This window comes from Oculina patagonica, chromosome 12 (assembly GCF_052425735.1).
Source record: "Oculina patagonica isolate OP01 chromosome 12, crgOcupat, whole genome shotgun sequence".
Classification (NCBI taxonomy): domain Eukaryota; kingdom Metazoa; phylum Cnidaria; class Anthozoa; order Scleractinia; family Oculinidae; genus Oculina; species Oculina patagonica.
This window is the reverse complement of record NC_135769.1, coordinates 11,947,244-11,968,842: the sequence shown is the minus strand read 5'-3', so window position 1 is coordinate 11,968,842 and position 21,599 is coordinate 11,947,244. Positions and strand designations below refer to the sequence as shown.

General features: G+C 40.4%; 4 protein-coding genes across 5 annotated transcripts in view; 2 read left to right on the top strand and 2 right to left on the bottom strand.

Moving 5' to 3' along the window:
• LOC144631625 (uncharacterized) overlaps positions 1-11,663 on the bottom strand; it is a 28,401-nt gene extending 16,738 nt beyond the window's left edge. Inside the window, exon 1 of one of the 2 annotated variants that reach the window (XM_078490106.1) lies at positions 11,386-11,663. In XM_078490106.1, the coding sequence (XP_078346232.1) occupies positions 11,386-11,437 (52 nt within the window). In that variant the 5' untranslated portion in view covers positions 11,438-11,663. Of the gene's footprint in view, positions 1-3,315; positions 4,794-11,385 lie in introns of those variants that run through there. The other variant, XM_078490105.1, reaches the window with a different exon arrangement.
• The window catches only part of LOC144631614 (protein cycle-like), a 59,623-nt gene extending 42,303 nt beyond the window's left edge, over positions 1-17,320 (top strand). The window contains exon 11 of the mRNA XM_078490095.1: positions 15,692-17,320. Coding sequence (XP_078346221.1) covers positions 15,692-16,013 — 322 coding nt within the window. The 3' untranslated portion in view covers positions 16,014-17,320. The remainder of the gene's footprint in view (positions 1-15,691) is intronic.
• LOC144631613 (E3 ubiquitin-protein ligase TRIM45-like) overlaps positions 1-21,599 on the top strand; it is a 187,151-nt gene that overhangs the window by 96,156 nt on the left and 69,396 nt on the right. The gene's annotated exons all lie outside the window — the stretch shown is intronic.
• The window catches only part of LOC144633415 (uncharacterized), a 39,320-nt gene continuing 29,788 nt past the window's right edge, over positions 12,068-21,599 (bottom strand). Inside the window, exon 4 of the mRNA XM_078492293.1 lies at positions 12,068-13,318. The gene's annotated coding sequence lies outside the window, so the exon portion shown is untranslated. The remainder of the gene's footprint in view (positions 13,319-21,599) is intronic.

The window sequence follows — 21,599 nt, the reverse complement described above, 5'->3', positions numbered from 1 at the left end:
TTTTACTAAAAGCAGGCCCGCGGCCCGGCGGCCCACGGCCCGCGGCCTGCGGCCCGCGGCCCACCTCTCGGCCCGCGGTTCGCGGCCCACAGATTTTTGCTAATGCGCTATAAATAAAGAAAAACTATAATTTCAGTTGTCAGTAACGAGGCGCGTGTTTACAGGATCGAGTTCTCGCTGTTAGGACTGTTAGTGTGACATTTACTTGAGCTTAGCAATAAAGCCTTTTGAACTACAATAATTTTAAATTTTGTTCCTTATATGGGTCTGTAAGTCAACTGGAGCTCTTGTCTTTTTTTCAAGAATTTATATGCTATGCTATAAATGTCCACGTTCTGGCTTTCAGAAACTTGTTAACATATCGATCGTAAGACATGGATTAATTCAACTTCAACTTCAACTTGGAATTAGCCAAATAATACACAAATTGTGTATACACATGTTAGCCAGCAAAAGGAGTTCTCGGGTTCGCTAAAATAAACAGAAAAGTAAAATTCAACCCGCAGCCGGACCGATCGTCTTTACTTCGCACTTTTTGAGGATGTTGCAAAGCACGGGCGCGGGTAGCCTGGGTAAGGGCCTCTTCATATGATCCCGGTTAACCGGGCTGGCCCAGTTACCGAGATCTCGGCTCACTCCTATTTTCTTGTAAAATTTTGGATGTGTTCAAATGAGAAGGTGGGCCAGCCCGGTTACCGATATCTCGGTTTCTGCAACCGAGATCTCGACAACCGGGAAGAATATTTTCCCATATGAACGCTCCAGCCCGGTCGCCGGGACGCAACTTTTTTTGAGAAAATAGCTTCCCTTTCGTAATTGGGCGGTCCAAATGATTTAATTTTGCCTTGTATCTATTTCCACTTCAGAAATATGCGAATTAGCTTTATTAATAAAGTTACATGGGTCAATAAAGCTACGATAGTCGCGAAAGATGCAACTTTATGTGTCGCCATTTTGCCTTCGTTTCTTGAATTTTATCCCCGTCAACCGGGCTAAAATTTTCCATATGAACAGAGTTAAAAATTCGTCCTGGTAACTGAGACAGCTCGTAAACCGGGCTCATGTGAAGAGGCCCTTAATAAATCTGTAAGCATTAACCGAAGCGTTCAACCGCAATTTGTTTGTTTTCCGTGGCGTCGTCCAACTGTACAACATCGGTCAAACTTTCATACAGATTTCGGATAATTTCTCGAATAATTCACTGTCTTCTTCAAGCTTGTTTCGCCCAGTTAAATGCTTCGAAAGGTGAACGATGCTTGGCGTATTGTTTCTCACTGAAGATTTGTAATTAAGCTGAACTTTTTTGCTTTGTTGTGGCCTCGCAAGTTTGAAAAACTTTGCCGACAACTATGATTTGGACTATGAACTCTGATCACGCGCGCGAGTCACACCACCGCGTGACGTCATCCATGTGTCTGTACTCTGATAGATCATAAGTAAGAACCAATCAAAATGCGCGTAGAATTCAGGTTATTATATAATGTTGGATAGATACAGTCCTCTGTTTGATTGCGACCAGCGCCGGGATAATTTCCCGTACACTGACCAAACGGCAACGCAAGTTTTTGCTTAAGGGTCTTGATCATAATTTAGGGCCTGATTACATGAGCCGGGCTGGCTCGGTTTGCCGAGATCTCGGAACGTCTGTTAAACGCAACAAAAATCAACATCGCGATTACATGACAACCGGGCCAGCCCGGTTAGCCGAGATCCCGGTATCGCGATGCCGGGATCTCGGCTAGCCGGGATGAAAATTTTCCATGTAATCGCGTTCACCGGGCCAGCCCGGCTAAGCGGGCCAGCATTAAATTTCTCTTCTGAGCACAATATCCGACGAAAAAATCAATGCAACTCCTTCTAAGGGCCTCTTCATATGATCCCGGTTGACCGGGCTGGCCCAGCTACCGAGATCTCGGCTCACTCCTATTTTCTTTGTAAAATTTTGGATGTGTTCATATGAGAAGGTGGGCCAGCCCAGTTACCGATATCTCGGTTTCTGCAACCGAGATCTTGGCAATCGGGAAGAATATTTTCCCATATGAACACTCCAGCCCGGTCTCCGGGACGCAACTTTTTTTGAGAAAATAGCTTCCCTTTCGTAACTGGGTGGTCAAAATGGCTTAATTTTGCCTTGTATCTATTTCCACTTCAGAAATATACGAATTGGCTTTACTAATAAAGTTACAAGGGTCAATAAAGCTACGATAGTCGCGAAAGATGCAACTTTATGTGTCGCCATTTTGGCTTCGTTTCTTGAATTTTATCCCCGACAACCGGGCTAAAATTTTCCATATGAACAGACGTCAAAATCCGTCCTGGTAACTGAGACATCCCGTAAACCGGGCTCATGTGAAGAGGCCCTTAATAGGATGTAGAGGTAAAGTAACCCATCCAGATGCATAAGTGCAAAAAATTAACCACCAAATAATTTTTTTATTGCCGGAAAAAGGTGATTAAGAGGAAATCCGCCAGGACTTCGAGTAGTTATTGGACAAAATTATGTACCAAAACTATTTACACCTGATTGCAAGCTTTTGTGTTACTGCTTCAAATATCTTATCGAAAGAAATCTTTTCTAACAACACCACACATCGAAAACACATTTTGAAGTTCCGCTGAATTCCACTGAATCGCTTAAAAGATGTAAGCTTTTGCCCATAGCTTGTGAACTTTAAATATCATTTTCTCAGACTCGGTTAAGAAATTGTTGTACCAGAATTATTTCCACCTTATTGCAAACTTTTTTGTTACTGCTTCAAATATCTTATCAAAAGAAATCTTTTCTAACAACACCACACATCGAAAACACATTTTGAAGTTCCGCTGAATTCCACTGAATCGCTTAAGACGAATTTACAAAATGGCTACACGTGAGATTTTGCCTATACCTTGTGAACTTTGAAATTCATTTTCTCAGACTCTGATAAGAAATTGTTGTTGGTGTTATCACGGATAATTACTTACATCTTTACCTTTTATTAAGGGTAGGAAATAACGCAATAGGATTTAAATTATTCTGGAAATTGATTTTTGTCCAACTCTAATAAATATTACTCGACTTCCTAGTGGATTCCGTCTTAAGATCATTCGTGCTCTGATCATTTATGCTAAAACCGGGCTGAAAGTCATCTCGGCAAACCGGGCTAGCCCGGCTAACCGGGCTCATGTAATACCGGGCTGAAAGTCATCTCGGCAAACCGAGCCAGCCCGGCTAACCGGGCCAGCCCGGCTCATGTAATCAGGCCCTTAGTGGGTATCAGCTAAGAATAGATGACTAAAGTAAAAATGCAATTACAAGAGAAAATTCATACTCACAAAATATACAGCAACCCATGATCACCAAAAACATCTGATCAAGGTTCCCGCTCAAAACTCTCATGCTTTCGTCGAGTTCTGTAAACTGTGCTGCAGTCATGTTGGCCATTTTGACTTGTTATGATTCCCTGAGAGTTAAAAAGAACTGAAGACAGCAGAGACTGACTTCTTTAACAATCTGAAGCAGTTGCGCGGTGAAATAAAAGACCACAGAATAGCAAGTGAAGTTTTCACTTCAACAAATGATTATGTAATGAAAAGAAATCGGCAGTGTTTTCTTTGTTTACCCACGTGATAATGTGGTGTTCTCACGATAGGCAGAAATGAAACCGCGCGTGATTTTGATTTTGCATATAGACTTTGACTCCCTGAAAAACAAAGGTCCTTCATAATTAACACAAAAGGAAGCGGAATAATTTTGTCCACTAGTTGTTTGCTATTGTACCTTTTTGAAGGCGCGTTTCATGATCGAAGCAAACGGTCTTGCGCCCGTTCTTGAGAAAGGTATGAAAAGCTGTGCATCATTTTATGTAAAGCTTTACCTGGAAGAACTGTTATCTATGTTGAAAACATACTGACGTTTACAAAACGCGATCTTTGATGAGAAAGTTTTGTAGTGCGCATCGACTGTGTTTTCAAAATGATGTCTTCAATACCAGTTTTCGAAAAAAAAAAAAAAACACACCTAACTTGATCACCACTGATTGAATTTTGTTTGATGAGTGCAAAGGCGAAACACGAAGATAGCGTGGAGTGGTCACACATGAAATGACTTCATGCATAAGTAAACAGGCACGCAACTTCAGTTTATGCATGGACTTTGACACCAAAGAAACCGCAAAGCTCTCCGCTAAAACAGAGTCCTCTGATGAGGGCACGCTCTGGGGACCACTCGGTAATTAGAACTAAATCGTATGCCATTCTCACTCATTAATTATGCCGCTCATTGTCCGGCGTGGATAAGGTATGGGGAAAGATTGTGGCCGAGGCAATGAGTGACAGGGTGAGAAAGCACTATAGTTGTCTATTACGTCGCCGAAGGGGAGGTGGGAGGGTCGAAAATTCTCCCGGACTTCCCGGCTTGCGTATCTCTTTCGAAATGCCCCGAAACTAAGCAAAGGGATCTTTAAATACGGCGATTGTGCACGTGGTGATTAAGCATTACCTAACACAACTATCTATAAACAAATGGGGTTATGTAATCCACGCACTTCTGAATTCCGCGTCATAATTATGAATGAGAATAGTATACCATTCTCACTCATTAATTATGCCGCTCATTGTCCGGCGTGGATAAGGTATGGGGAAAGATTGTGGCCTTCGGCTGCTCACGCACCTTGCTGCTTCAGTACAAACTCAAAAGATCTTCACATTTATAGGAAAGAGTACCCCAAAAATACACCTTCTCCCCAAAACTCAAAAATCCCCTCAAACCCCAACCGGTATGCGAGAGGCCCGGCCAGGCTAGTGGGGTTACTTCCCTACATTTGATCGTGGCTTATAATGAGAGTAGGAGATTAAAGAAAAAACTCCTTCAAGAAATCGCCAATACCTAAGGCGGGCAGATTAAAACCATTGTTGTTACAGAAAGGAAAACGTAAGACAACAAACGAAAAATGAACAAAAGGGAAAAAACCCCACTAGCCAAGCCGGACCAGGAATCCGTCGTAAACGGATTATAGGGCGTAACTGAGATTACCCTTCTGATCGCGTCAAGGCCAGTGGAGGGGGTGGACTGTTTAAAATTATATTTTTTTTTAATAATATTTTGAATTTTAATTTTAAAACTTCTAGCTTGGGGAAAAATAAAGGATAAACATCACTTCCATATATCCCACGTTGTTCGTGTCTAAACGTGGATAAAACATTAAACTCCGTGGATGAAAACGGCCAACCGGCGAGCTTTGAAAATTTAAACACTGAACCTACAGAGATACACAGATCCATAAAACAAACATGCGTGATACCTGTCCAATAAAGTTCCGCACTGGGATGGGTTACGTAACAAACCTTACGTAACCAACTCGTAAACACTTTAAACCTAAGCTCATTAACACTCTTACTGACACCAGTAAGCTCTGAAACAAATGTCCATCAATCGGCAACTACTTGATTTTCTTGACATGCAAGCAAAACAATTCCAGCCAGATATACCGTAACGAAACACTTAGCACACTAACAGTTAAAATACAGGGTACTACTTGATTTTCTTGACATGCAAGCAAAACAATTCCAGCCAGATATACCGTAACGAAACACTTAGCACACTAACAGTTAAAATACAGGGTGCCCCCCCCCCCCCGGAATGGTCGATACATGATTGTTGCCAAATACCCACAATACACAGTTCAAACTTTAAACAAAACCGACACAAGGCTCCTGCCAACTAAGCTCGACCCACGAGCCAACCTTTAGACTAAAACCGACACGGCGTGTAACAAATTGTGCTAAACGCAAGAGCAAACATTGAGCAACGTAAAGCCGACACACGGCATCTGACAATTTCTGCTCGACACACGAGCGAACGTTTTAGCTACAACCGACAAACGCATCTGACAGTTTCTGCTCGACACACGACACACGGCATCTGCAAATTTCAGCTCGACACACGAGCGAACGTTTTAGCTGCAGCCGACATACGGCCTCTGCCAGTCTCTGCTCGACACACGAGCAAACGGTTAAGCTATTACCAGCCGACACCCGGCGTCTGCCAGTGCCTGCTCGAAACACGAGCGAACGTTTTAGCTACTACAGCCGACACACGGCGTCTACCAATCTCTGCTCGACACACGAGCGAACGTTTTATAGCTACTACAGCCGACCGGGCAGCCGACACACGGCGCCGGCGTCTACCAATCTCTGCTCGACACACGAGCGAACGTTTTAGCTACTACAGCCGACACACGGCGTTTGCCAATCTTTGCTCGACACACGAGCGAACGTAAGCTACTACAGCCGTAACACATATGGTAATAAATTGCTATAAACAGAACTACGTAGATATAAAACACACTACGGGATAAACAAACGGATAAGGAAGCGAAAAAGAAAAACACATAAAAATGTTTTAAAATACCGAGTAAACTATTGCTGTACGCGTTGTCCCGCTACTCCGGCATGATGTGGAACTTTCGAAGCGGCAGAGAATGGACATGCAGTGTAAATCTTCTAGTTAAACAGCAGAGGCAGGGTAGGTACAGCCATGAACTTGAGAAAATAAAGGACGAAACAAACTAAAGCACGTGGTTGGGCTTCGGCGACGTAGCGCGAGAGTATAAGAAAATTCGCCCGGACTTCCCGGCTTGCGTATCTCTTTCGAAATGCCCCGAAACTAAGCAAAGGGATCTTTAAATACGGCGATTGTGCACGTGGTGATTAAGCATTACCTAACACAACTATCTATAAACAAATGGGGTTATGTAATCCACGCACTTCTGAATTCCGCGTCATAATTATGAATGAGAATAGTTGAGCAGTGCATACCGATTTAGGAGCACGACATCATGCACGATGGATTTCTAGTTTTTTTTTCTTTCCTGCAATTTCGCTCTCTACGATTGTATTCTACGACTGGATCGGAAGCGTCGTGAAATAGTGGAGGGTAAAAAAGCCTAGAAAACCTGTACTGCTTAATCGGAGAGTCGTATCGATCAACGAGTGCATATTATTTAAGAAAAAGAAAATAAGATTGTTTGGCGCACAACAAAAATGATAAAGGAATCCTTAAACACCAAAAAACGATAAGTAGCGTCAAAGAGACTTTCAAACTTAGACTTAAAAGATTGTTTTTGTTTGGAAAGCGCTAAAGACAAGTGAATAACTGCAGGACATTAAAACCTTTGTCGACAGCAGCAAGGCTTAAGGTCCAAGGTAGCTGGCGCCGGGGCAGAAATGCAACCACGACGTCAAGAATAGCTACAATTCTAACAAAACCGGAAGGTACGATGACGGAAGGTATACATGGCATTACGGCATAATGACGAGGTGGACATGCCACGACAATAACAGATAAGCGTGGAACAGGAGCCCGCAATCCTAATCTCAATGTTGCTATTACGCATGCGTGGGACACAACCAGCTTCTTCTCTAAACCCTCGATCACGTGACATTTACGCCATGGATATCCATGCTTACGCAAAGCAGCAACGTTGTTTTGCAATTGAATTGAAAACCTTACATGTTAACACTAACACTGTGCAGAAAATCTAAGTCCTTTGAGAGCACAGTAAATTCGTTTTTCGCCAACAACAGCCATTAACATCTGCGTTCACTCGTTGCAATGCATCAGCGCGCTGGTCAGAACATTGCCGTTTGGAAAATGTGATAACATCGACACTAGATAAATATATCTTCACAACATTAAGACACAATAAAAAGCGATGGAAATTCCACAATGCGCCAAGTAGTCCTCGTTTTTTTTAGAGCGAGGAAAGTTTAATTTCATTAAACTAGTAAACGGGATCACGCGAGTAAACAGAGAAGCGTGTTCCGACTCAGCCACGCTGATTTGCATTTGATACGCGACCAGGCGCGCGGCAGAATCTCGAACAAGTGATATCATGGATTTTATACTGCGTATAATGTAAACCGAAACAGTAAAATACCCTGCTTTTAAAGGCACAATTCGCGAAAAAGTTGATTAGAATCGACTCGAAACCCCCTGTGGTCTAACTTCAGCCCACTGCTGCGACACAATTTAGAATCCTGCAAAGAGATACTGCGCGAGTGGACGTCCGCTGGATTGCACGGGGAAGGAATAGAAAGTCAACAACAGAAGGTAACAACCGTGAAGGGTCCATCAAGCGCATTCGCAAGGGCATGCGACTTGAAACCTTCAGGACTTGATGAGGACTTCGCTATAAGTAAACACGTCAGCCCGACCCCGAAAATGAAGAGCCTCCAAAGCATAGCGACAACAGAGGACGTTTCGTTGTCATTCACATGAGGAACGCGTTGACCTACAGGACAACGATCACATATAACTTCGTCACAAGCGTTGGAACGTAAGGGTGTTGAAATAATAATAATAATAATAATAATAATAATAATAATAATAATAATAATAATAATAATAATAATAATAATAATAATAATAAATAATAATAACTTTATTTAACCACGATAAAAATATTATTAGCGGATAGAAGAGCACCCAGAAATGCAAGGGAAAGAACATGTATTACTCAGACAGACGCTGAGCTAAGCACATGTCGTGTGAAGGAGAGACACGAGACAAGATATGATACTGGGTATCCGAGATAAACCGGGCTAATACCAGAGGGCGCGCGAAATCAAAATTTTCCCTCTTAGTATTGGCTTTAAAAAGGTTCAAAGAATTCTTGCATGTTTCAAATATAGCCAACGAAGAATCTTAGGAATAATTTCATCCTAGCTGCACAACTTTGAAAATCTGCTCGCAAACAGAAAGGCGGCGGTAGATACTGCGCCAGTGAACGCAGCCGGATTCCGAAAGGAAATTATAGAAACGTCGGCAAGAGCATGGTAGAGTCATGGTAGGATAGATAGAGATAGGCAGGATATCCACTGTCATCCCTTGAGCCATCTAGACACGAGAACTTTCAGACGTTACCCAACATACCGAATAGCACTTTTGGGTCAAAATAAATATAATATGGAGTGACCTCCCATTGCGGAACACATAGGGCAATATAAAAGCGCTAAAACAGAAGGCGCGAGGAAAGGATGAAAAAACAAAAAGCAAGAGAAAAGATGGCTCAAGGGATGACAGTTTTGAGCCTCAGTAATCCGAGAGGGAATTAGAATCCCTTTCAAAACTGTCATCCTAGAGCGCAGGGAGAAAGGGAGAAAGGGAAAAAACAAAGAGAAGGATCGAAAAGAATACAATGACACCGTTAGGGTAGGACAAAAATTTTAATAAAAATAGATGTAATAATACGAAGATTTAATTTTAAAAAAGGAGTTACTTATTAATGCCACGTCCGCGTGAAGAAAATGGCGTGTAGCAATTGGTAGATAGCGCTGGCGGGAGTTAACGAAAACATCTACTCCTTGTAATGCCACAATAGAAACAGATTATGCGTTGAAATCTCGTGAATCCTTTACCAGAAGGGCCCGAGACATCCTGAAGTGTGTTGAGTTACCTTTGAAAAGCGATCGTGATTTGCGCGTACTCTTTGTAGGAATCGAATGCGCAGAACATGTACAAACGCAAGAACAGAGTAAAACGTGATAATAAAGAGAAATAGCGTACGAACATGCAACGGGGCTAAAAAAAATATTTCCATGCATGGTAAACGTTAGGAACAATACCATGCAAACAAAAGTGACATAATACACAGACAATTGCAAGTGCTACAATTATCAAATATAAAAGGCATGATCGCGAGGAAAAATATGAATAACAAAGATAGATGCGCAAATAGATGAAACAAAACTGACCGCGAGACAAAATGAACAACAAACCCAAAATATGAGGGGGTGAGGCAGAGGAATAAAAACATATGACGAGAATATAAAATCTAAAGGATAATGGCCACGAGCGAACAAGTAACACGAGTTAAAAATACGTAGGCCAAGGACAGGCAGCAATAAGTAATATAACAGGAGATACAGAGCAAGAAAGTTATAAAATAAATTTGTGCATGAGACGATAACAGGCTAAATTTCAAAGCCGAAATATACCAAACAGACGCCTGCACAAGGTAGCGGGCTATAAAACTTAAAAGTACATAAACATACATCGGTCAAGCAGCGAGAAAATAACAAAGTCTAAACTAAACAAATAAACATCGCCCATGAGGAAAAATATAACCAACATCTCATGCCGGAAAATACACGAAATAAACATCGGCAATGAGGCAAAATATCACAAACATCTCATGCCGGAAAATACATGAAATAAACATCGGCAATGAGGCAAAATATCACAAACACCTCATGCCGGAAAATACATGAAATAAACATCGGCAATGAATCAAAATATCACAAACATCTCATGCCGGAAAATACATGAAATAAACATCGGCAATGAGGCAAAATATCACAAACATCTCATGCCAGAAAATACATGAAATAAACATCGGCAATGAGGCAAAATATCACAAACATCTCATGCCGGAAAATACATGAAATAAACATCGGCAATGAGGCAAAATATCACAAACATCTCATGCCAGAAAATACATGAAATAAACATCGGCAATGCGGCAAAGTATCACAAACATCTCATGCCGGAAAATACATGAAATAAACATCGGCAATGAGGCAAAATATCACAAACATCTCATGCCGGAAAATACATGAAATAAACATCGGTCATGAGACAAAATATCACAAACATCCCATGCCGGAAAATACATGAAATAAACATCGACCATGAGGTAAAATATAACAAACATCTCATGCCGGAAAATACACGAAATAAACATCGGTCACGAAGCAAATAATTACAAAACATTTTACGTCAGAAAGTACATGAAATAAACATCGGCCATAAGGCAAAATAATACAAACATCTAAAGCCGGAAAATACATGATATAAACATCGCTAAATGAGGCAATAGATAGTAAAACATCCCATGAGAAATATAAAATTGAACAACTCCCAAGAGATAAGAAGCGATAAAGCATGTGATGCCACGGTAAAATAGGTAAACCACGCATAGGCAAAGAACAAAATAACATACAGGAAAGCACAAAACTAGAGAGAATGCAACAAAAACGCCTAGGAATAGAAAAAGCATGCAGACGCGATAACAATAAAATAAAAAATAACAATGAATGCAGGTAAACGAAAAGCAAACGGAGAAAGCAAATGTACAAGGAGCGCCTGGAAGTACGAAAATACTAACGCTATGGATGTTGCAAAAACAGAAGATAGAAAGTGCGCCAAAAGGCAAATAAAATAAAACCGAAAACTGAGGTGAAACTAGGCAGAGGACAAAACGAACGAAACAGAAAAGACACCAAACTGAATATGTGCCAACTATGAATAAGTGGCAGGAGAACGGGCCAAAGCAAAATGCCACGAGGGCGACCGCTACGAGACAAGCGCGCAAAGAAGTAAGACGTGAAATTGAAAGAAATTACCTCTAGCTGGTAGGTCATGTCTTGCATCAGGAGACGATATCTTGAACACCATGTGGTCGGTCTAATGAACTTGAAGTTCTTGAAAACCTTGTGAAACCGGAGCTGGCAAACTTCGAAACTGGACTTGCTGGGTCTTCTATCGAAATGATAATGAATGCATGGTGGTGATACCTCTTATACTCGCTTGGGTAAGACCGCTGTAAATAGTGTGTTTGACTACCTAGCCTGGTGCAAACACAAGGGAAAGTTTAGGAGAATTTGACTGCAATCAAAATTTTAGTCTACAATTTTGCAGAATCATTACTCCGACTAAGAACAGACATAATTTTAAACTGAATTTGCGCTTCTGAATTCATTGTTGTTCTTTATTAACAGTGGTGACAAAGGTAACCTGCGATCAGGCGTTTTTTTTTTCCCTTGCAAAAATGAGAGAGGGAAAAAGAACGCCCTCCTTCCCCACAGTGGTAAGTAAGGAGGGAGGGCATGATCTCAGGTTATGACAAAGGCGGCCTTTGCATTGCAAACCGTACGCATGCAAAAGCCGCCTTTGATTTCTTTTTATCAAAAGTGAGGCGCCTTTGGAGTCAATGAAATGTAGCGGCCCGTAGATATTATTTGACAGGGGTGTTTGATGGCATTTATAAAAAATATATAAAAAGCATCCCGGCTGCAAGGCTTTGCCGGTGTCTTTTCGAGTCTGAAAGTGGGTTTTTGGTTTGAAGAATAAGATCGATGCGTTATTACAACTGTCTTCTAAAATTCTTTTGGATTTGATAAAACACGAAAAAAACCCCGCTTTAGGCCAGAAATAAGGTAAACAGATTTAATAGTAAAGACTGACATTGGCTAACGAAAATATGTTTCTGATTAATAAAGCAGCAGGTTTATCCTGGATAGCATGAAAAATGTATATTCGCTATGTATTTTATATGTTGATGTTATTTTATAACAATCAATAATTCCTTGCTAATTGTGGGACAATACTGAAAAAGTTTAGGTTCTCCGTTAAGACGCACGGATCGAACGTACAATTTCGAGCCCATGCCAAATAGTTTTTCGGTCGTCTGGCCTCCTACTCGACCAATACGTGCATACCGTATTTTCTCAATTAAACGCCCCGGCGTTTATTGCAAACTTGGCCTGGTGGACCCGGCGTTTATTTGAAGCCGGCGTTTATTCGGGGCCCGGCGTTTATTAACGAAGTGAAACTTTCTGTTATTTTTCACTGAGTTGATTTATTATCACCCATCCTTCGATACCTAGGGCCAGTTTGTCAAGACGGAACAACTTTTCCCTTCGTCCCGCCCCGACAAACTGTCCCTGGGTTTCCTAGGATGTTTATTACCAAGAGTTACAGTATTGCATACGGCACGTTGCAATCAAGATTTGTGACAAACAGAACCAAAACAATATATAAACAACATGGGAACAAGTACTAAATGTTATGGATACAAAGTTTTAAGTAAATAAACGGCAACGCCTGGAACTCGAACAAACGCCGGGACCTCGATCAAACGCCCCCGGCGTTCATTTAAAAATTAGCTGTTTTGATCCGGCGTTTAAATGAGGCCGGCGTTTAATCGGGGTCCGGCGTTTAATCGAGAAAATACGGTATCTATGTTTTGTAATTAAGTCATCAATCGAGATTGGAGGTACGTTGTGGCTTAGTTTCATCAGATCAAGGCAAATGTTTGGAGGTTGAGGTTCATAACATCAGCTTCTCTTTTCGTAAAAAATATTTTCACTAGGCTTTGGCTTTCTATTCCTCAACGTCAAGAACAGTTTCTCGTTCAAACTGGTTTTTAAGACCCAATAAATAAGCACGAAGTCCAGCTTTGTCAAGGCGCGAGTTGCGTCCAGCTTGGGGGAGCTTAGTTGCCAGTCTGAACACTGCTATTTGTTGACGACCCTCTGTTGACAGCAGCTGACTCGTCTAAAGAGACACGAAGGATAGAGTTTAGCTGTGTATAGACAATATAATATACAACTCTAAAAATTTAAAATAATCACTGGTAAGCTATATATGCCCAAAACTTTGACTGCTTGCTAAACACACACTCGTACTATTTAGTAACTTAACACCCCGTACCTCCCCAAACTAAAAGATAGCGTCAGTTAACTCTGTCTTCAAATCCTTTCATGTATCATTACCTCTTTCTGTCTTGTTAACTCGGTTGAAATTTCTCGTGCTTCCTTCACTATCGACTGCGGCAGTGTCGAGAATTCAGCGAGTTGGACGCCTACAATAGATGAAACTCATTTTATTTCCTCACAAGTTTTTTCTTACTCCAACTAACTATAGCAACATATAAACCCTACTACTCATGGTTTACCACATGGCTTGTTGATTCTTCGGTTGAAGGTTACACTACAAGTAGTACCTATACTACAAAGATCTTTCAGCGAGAAAATGCAAAATAAACCAAGCAGGAAATGGCCCCAAAGAAGCTGCGGTGGGGAGCTAGGGAAAGTTGTGAATCTTCGTAGTCGAGTTAGAGATCTTACAGTTGCATATAAAGTCGATACTTTACATCAAGTGTTAGGCCCCGTCCCCTACTGACCCGGGTAAATTTGAAAACGCATCTTTTTTTTCCGGTTAGGCCAACCGTCCACACTGAAACTGCGTTAAGCTTTAAAAAAACGCTCATGATCACCCATGAAGCGTATCGTTTTCAAATTTACCCGGGTTAATGTGGACGGAAAAAATTTTACGCGGCGTTTTCAAATTTCTCCGTTTTCAAATTTACCCGGGTCAATGTGGACGGGGCCTTAGACGTATCATATGTACACTCAGGACAAGAGAATTACGACGACTTAAAGGGAAAGTGCCCTGGTTAGGGACCTGTCATTATTTATTGGGGGGGGGGGGGGGAGGGCCACTATTTTTGGGGGGAGGGTCACTACTTTTTGAGCGCCAGTTTGGGAAGGGCCATTACTTTGTAAACTGTATTTAGGGGAGGGCTACGACTTTTTTAAGCGTAAAACTCTACCAAGTGTCTCAAATGATTTTTATATTAAGTTCTAAATTTTGAAACTGATGTTCACCCTTTCTCGTGATGTCAGAACAATGGTGTTGACAAAAGGTTCAAGTCAATATTCAAGTATGGCCAGTGATAAGCTCTTCTCTTTTCAAAGTCTGTATTTAGAGTTTGCTTTACCTCTTTGCCTTTACTACATATTGTCTTTTGCCCTTGGCAACAGTCAAACATTTCGTCAATAGTGCTTTTATATTACTAGTAAGTTGCAATAGGTATTGAATTTGTACCTTTAATAACAGGTGTTTTTCACTGGTATAAATTGATAACTTTTATTATTTTTGACAGTTTTGAGTAAGTTTCATGTGATTTTAGAAGAAGGTAAAATAAAAAAATTTCCCCGGGGGAGCATGCCCCCGGACCCCCCTAAACCTTTTTGTGTAATGTGAAACAGCTCTTTGAGTCAAGACTTCTTGGGCCTTACGCATTAAGCTTGAAACTCATGCAATCAGATGCAATCTCCATTGAAGCAATTATTTCCAGCATGAAATAATTTTTTTATAAAACACTTCATTTTAAAGTGCACCTAATCAATGATCGTCCCAAAACATAGTATATCGCTACTTTTTAGTTTCCTTTCGTTACCCACTTTTAATAGCTCGAAACAACAGCGATCTAAATGGCATTGTGGAAGGGCCATATTGTTGCTAAGAATCGCGAAAAACAGATCTAGGAGGAATCGATATTTTGCAAAAGGAGACACAAGACAAGTATGTCACTATCCTTTGTCAAAATCTTACTCCATTATCACAGACTCTCCATGAGGCTCTCCTGAACCTCCATTTAAGTAAGGAGCCACTGGCAATAAGAGGCTAAGGAGTCACCTATCTCCTGTAAGGGGCCACCTCTCTGCCATAAGAGGTTGCCTTCCAGCTGGCCTCGTTTGTACACAGACCTTACTGCGTTCTAACCTACATGTAGCTGTTAAAGGTTAAATTGGTTTTCAGGTTAAACCTGTTTCCAGTCTGTTCAAACTTGAAAATAACAATCTGTTGGACTTCCTTTTGATGAATTTGAGTTATTTTATGTCATTGTATAATTGGTATCTTCAGGTTAAAGCATGGAAACGGATTTAACTTAAATACCAATTTGACCTGCAAGCATAGCCATGCCCAGTTGCCCTAGCAATACGGGAGGGAACCTCCCTCCCGTTACCTCCCTCCCTCTCCCTCCAGGAAGGGTGTGGTGGGGTGGGTACGGCTACCAAAGGCTATCAGCCCTCCCGCTTGGTAAATAACAATTTTATTTATTCTTGATTCATCAATTTCCAGACAATCCCAATCCCAATTCGGAATAAGAGCCAATACGAATAGCAGATCAAATGAGGACCTTTCGTTAAACATGGATGGGTCGGGCGGTGTAAGTACGATAAATATGGACGATATTTCACCCAACGCGCCTGGTGGCTCAAAAACCTCGTCAGTCGGGGGACTGGGCTCTCACGGGGGTGGTGCAAGTGTGGATAATCAGCAGCAGTTATCGCAGGCGCATTTGTTGGAGCAGTTGATTGGAATGCAGAATGCGATCGAGTCTATGGAGACTCCAATGGAACAAAAGCGAAGAAACAATGTCTTTGTTTATGAACATGCTTGAGGCAGACGCTGGACTCGGCGTGGATTTCGAGGGTTTATCATAACACAGGTCTAGGCGAAGTTCTTGTGTGAGTTTTGTATGTCTTTTTCTTATACTGATGATAGTGGAAAGTTTTCGTGTTTTAAATTTCTAGTGGCAAATTTTCTTGAAAGAAAAGAGAGAAAGAAAGTAGACTTATAATGCTTATGCCATCGAAAGTTTTTTCTTTGCCATTTAAATGTCATTGCCAATCGACGATTAGACAAGGTGGTAGAAAATTTTGATTCAAGCGCAGTTCGGTTCAAATGGAGGTATCTTTACCGCGTCACGGAGCTAGTTCTCAGAAACAGTTCCACAAAAGGCCCTTGCCTCCATCGGATCGCCAGACCACTGCAGTGTTCGGCTTTAACATTTAAGCGGTTCCCCACTCTCCAAAATGTTTACAAGGAGGACTTCCGTCCTTTATTTTGTCAGCAAGGCAGTTAGAGCTTAGATAAAGTTGCAATCCTTTGACAAAAGGATTAGAACATGACAAAAGCCTGCCCTCGCCTCAGGCGCCATCGCGTTTTGTCATTCCCATAACTCCACGCGCACCACGCATCAAGCGAGGAGGGAGGAGAAAGTTGTAAGTCATACTAGCGGGCAGAAATACTGGCTTTTGTCTACGAACACTGCTGTCAGCGGTCAGTACACTCACTAAAGTCTTCTGTCTCACATTTTGAAAGATTTTGATTTTAAGAAACTAAAAATTTCTTAAGCCGGCAACTACGACGCTTTCCTTTAATTCCGTTTTTAAATTATTTGTTACGGAAAGCTATCACTGACGAAGTTAAGAGATTTAAGGGAATCATGTTTCTAACTCTGTAGCTAGCATTCGTAACAGATTCTAGAATTTTAAAAGAGTAGAATGTAAGGGAAAAACGAGAAAGAGAAGAAAGAAGAAACAGTTCTACCGTATTTCCTTAAATAATAGCCCAGGTAATTTTTTTATCATTTACTCCCAAAGGGAAGGGAACAAAATTGTATTAACAAGTTTTTATCTGCGGGCAGAAAGAAGAAAAGAAAAGTGATGAAACCTGTTTTAGCAAACTGATGTGAACATTTTGAATTGACAGGGCAAGAGACGGTTGTCTTTGCGGGCAATAAGAGTAAAGACGAACTGGATTATTGTTCGAGGGAGTACGTTTTTTTTTTTTCATTTTAGAACTGTTGCGTTTCTTTCTCATAAAAGTTAATATAAAAAGTGTAAGTGGTTGTAAATAGAAAGGAAAAACAAGAATAATCAAGTAGACATAGAAATAAATAAAATACAAATTTTTATGTCTTCTTTTTTCTTTCTTGCCGTATCGTGTCTTTGTCGGCGCTTTCTTAGTCTACCTTTTCTCTTTGTTTTTATTATTTTAAACGCCACGTGAAACATTCAGAAAGTCCAAAGATCAGACATCTTTTTTTAACGCTATTTCATCATCATCATCATCATCATCATCATCAATTTTAACTTTTATTTTTCCTTTACCAGTCGTTATTAATCGGGCGTGGCCGATTTATAGTTTACCCTTTGGTCGCCCTAGAGCGTAGTCTCCTGGCGCGGCCAAAAAGACGGGGATAGCTTGGGGTTGCTACAAAACCGCTACGGGTGACGCATACCGCAATGGTTTTCATTTTAGTTTTGACAGGAAATCGTTGCAGGCACACTTGGTCGACTTTTGGGTTAATGTGTAATCAGGTTGTGTTTTTTTGCTTCGGCGGAAGGACAGAGAAAAAAGCTTACGGGGCAAAGTACAGTATGGGGCCCAGTTCTCGGCCACTTTTGACGTAAACTTGTATTTCTTACCTCAGAAGAACCGCAGGAACTTGAAATTTCTCCCAGAGCTAGCTACATTATTCTGCTTTTTGGTGTAAAGCTATCGACCGGTCAAAAATTAATTTGCCCGAGCAATAATAAAAATAAAAGCTCCATTTGTGGGCCCAGTTCTCGGCCACTAAAAAGCTTGTGCGTAATTATCTGTAAAAAAAATGCTCAATTAATTTTCACAGTCAAAAAATCACTCTGTAAACCTATTTATGTTATATCGATCCCAAATTATTTTTATGAGGCTTTGTTTTACTTTAGAAAAGAAGGATTTTAACGCGCCTAGTTGCCTATGTGCAGGTTCTGGCAAAACCGCATTGTGTGACCCGTGCATTTAGATGGTTTATTTTGCAGTGAAAAGGTCTTGAAAGATTTAGGTGTTGTAGAAATAATAGACAAGACAAGAGTCAGCTCAAAACTTAGAGATAAGATTGAAATTTATTTTTAAAACATTTATTTCTTTCATTCTGGCAGCAGCAGATGAAATTATATTAAAAACCAAGCGCTAAGCTGTGATAGCGAGCAGGGTGGCCGAGAACTGGCAAATACGCAAACGTCGCAAGAAAAAATTTCGAAGTAAATTAAGACCAAAAAATACAACGGTTCAACGAAAAGTTAACTAAAGCAGAAAGCTGAATTATTCTACGTTTCACATGCCAAAAATTAGCTCGTATGGTGGGGGCTTTTGGATAAAATACGAATTTAACTACATCCATGGGCAAAGTACAGTATGGGGCCCAGTTCTCGGCCACTTTTGACGTAAACTTGTATTTCTTACCTCAGAAGAACCGCAGGAACTTGAAATTTCTCCCAGAGCTAGCTACATTATTCAGCTTTTTGGTGTAAAGCTATCGACCGGTCAAAAATTAATTTGCCCGAGCAATAATAAAAATAAAAGCTCCATTTGTGGGCCCAGTTCTCGGCCACTAAAAAGCTTGTGCGTAATTATCTGTAAAAAAAATGCTCAATTAATTTTCACAGTCATAAAATCACTCTGTAAACCTATTTATGTTATATCGATCCCAAATTATTTTTATGAGGCTTTGTTTTACTTTAGAAAAGAAGGATTTTAACGCGCCTAGTTGCCTATGTGCAGGTTCTGGCAAAACCGCATTGTGTGACCCGTGCATTTAGATGGTTTATTTTGCAGTGAAAAGGTCTTGAAAGATTTAGGTGTTGTAGAAATAATAGACAAGACAAGAGTCAGCTCAAAACTTAGAGATAAGATTGAACTTTAGTTTTAAAACATTTATTTCTTTCATTCTGGCAGCAGCAGATGAAATTATATTAAAAACCAAGCGCTAAGCTGTGATAGCGAGCAGGGTGGCCGAGAACTGGCAAATACGCAAACGTCGCAAGAAAAAATTTCGAAGTAAATTAAGACCAAAAAATACAACGGTTCAACGAAAAGTTAACTAAAGCAGAAAGCTGAATTATTCTACGTTTCACACGCCAAAAATTAGCTCGTATGGTGGGGGCTTTTGGATAAAATACGAATTTAACTACATCCATGAATTTTAAGGAGCGGTAAACAAACAAATTTTTCGGGAATGCAAATTCACCTACCTCCGCGTAAACTCGACGTGTGAGCTTTCTATATCGAATTGAACGATCAAACTCAAGATACTTAAAGCACATGAATCAGTCTATCGTTTGAAGGAAATACCTTTTTCTTTTAATTCAACTGGAGTGTGAAAAAACGCGTTAAACACAAAGTGGCCGAGAACTGGACCCGGCCGAGAACTGGGCCCCATACTGTACTGATATTCACCATTGTGAAATTGCACTTACTTTGACAAGTTAAAGTTATTTTTGTAAATGAAAAAGGTAACGTCATTGATGTCACGCAGTGTTTTTTTTTTAGCAAACTAGATGGTTTACTGGTTTCTGACTATGAATGGGGGTGTGATCTTGCGGTATATTTTTTGAGCCTGACTCCGCCGTAAAACTTTTTTTTTATTTAGCAAGAACTGTGTCGATTTTCATTTCTGAACAATTGGTCGTCAAGTCGTTTGTCACAAAGAGTAGAATGTTTGTACAGCATGTTTTGGAATTATTTTAGATTTGGTTAGTAAGACGCTTCTGAAGACCTGAGCAAAACATTGGGAATGTACAGTATTAATAGGAACTTGAATGGAATTTTTCACAAGTTGGATTAAGGTATCAACTGAAAAAAAATGGACTTCAAAATGAGAACTTGGATTTTGTTGTAATTAAATTTTATCGCGGATTGGATGCATAATATCACGGCTTTGAAAGTCTTCAAATAATTAGAAAGGTTCCTTTCTTCCTTTTGATCTTATTGTTATTTTCATGTATTGATTATTCGAAAGTGGTTTTCGTTGATACGAAAAAAAAAACGGGTTTTCACTGAATTGCTTGAAGTATTTTTAGACGTGATAATATTGGCTTAATCAAATTACACTGTGCACGAAATATTTGTTATTCTTTTGTCTTGAAACTTGAGGAAATTGAAATTTTTGTTTGACAGTAGTGTATGAAAGGCATTTTATAGAACTGAATAAAAAATAAGAAACATTGATAAAGGTTATTTCAAAGATTTATTTTGCCTGATTTTGAAGGGTTTCAGGAGTTTTAAAGAGTGCTGGTAAACGGCTGTATGTTGTTTGTGATTACGGATCTTATTTAGTTTCGAACGCTCTAATTTTTGAAAGGTTAAAACAGGTTAAAACCGGGCGGTTTCATGAGTTTTTTGGGTAGAAAGGTACGGTGGTGGTCAAAAAAAATGTTTAGAAAGGAATGACTGTAGTAGCACGTAAGTCGGAGGTTTGCGTGAGTCACGGGGTATAGTATGCGTGAGCTGGATTTCCGGCGTCATAACGGCATGTTTTGTTTACTGAAAGATACACTCGACGTTTAGTTAGCTTAGTCGGCTTGGGAAACTATTTTAAAAATGAATGTTGTAATAGTTAATTAATAGTAATCTAGAATTAACCCACTCTCGATTGGAGTCTGTTCTGGATTCGCGCTACCTTTTCGCCGCGAAGGAATTTTGTAAAATTTCGCTAGTGGAAAGAGGTACTGTAAGAACAGTATCAATAACTCAAAAGGAGGAACTTCTTTGTAGCTCTGAATTAAGACGTATGATAAAATTTTAGAATAAGAAACTTTCGATATATGGTTTTCATATTGTTTTTGTCAATTTCCTTTTGTGGCAGATTTTTTGAGAATCAGCTTTTCTTTCGTGTGATGACAGACACAGGACAGAACGAGAGGTGGATGAGAAAGATGCCGAAGATGAATAGGCACCGAAAAACGACAAGAACCGTCAAGGACTTATCTTTAGAGGGCGGGGAGTTTTGGCATACTGTATTTCGAGGACTGGACTGGACTAGTAAAACGCGGACTAGTAAAACGCGGACTTGTAAAACGCGGACTAGTATAACGCGGACTAGTAAAACGCGGACTTGTAAAACGCGGACTAGTAAAACGCGGACTTGTAAAACGCGGACTTGTAAAAGGCGGACTAGTAAAACGCGGACTAGTAAAACGCGGACTTGTAAAACGCGGACTAGTAAAACGCGGACTTGTAAAACGCGGACTTGTAAAACGAGGGCTTGTTAAGCACGGACTTGTAGAACGCGGACTTGTAAAACAGGCGCTTGTAAATCGGATAAAACTAAACGGTTTAGCGAGCGAAACAATTTGTGTTTGAAGCTTTTGTGTGTTTCTTCGACGGCATATTTCTAGCTTTTTTGAGCACTCTATGGTCTGTTTTAGCGTGGAGATGTTTT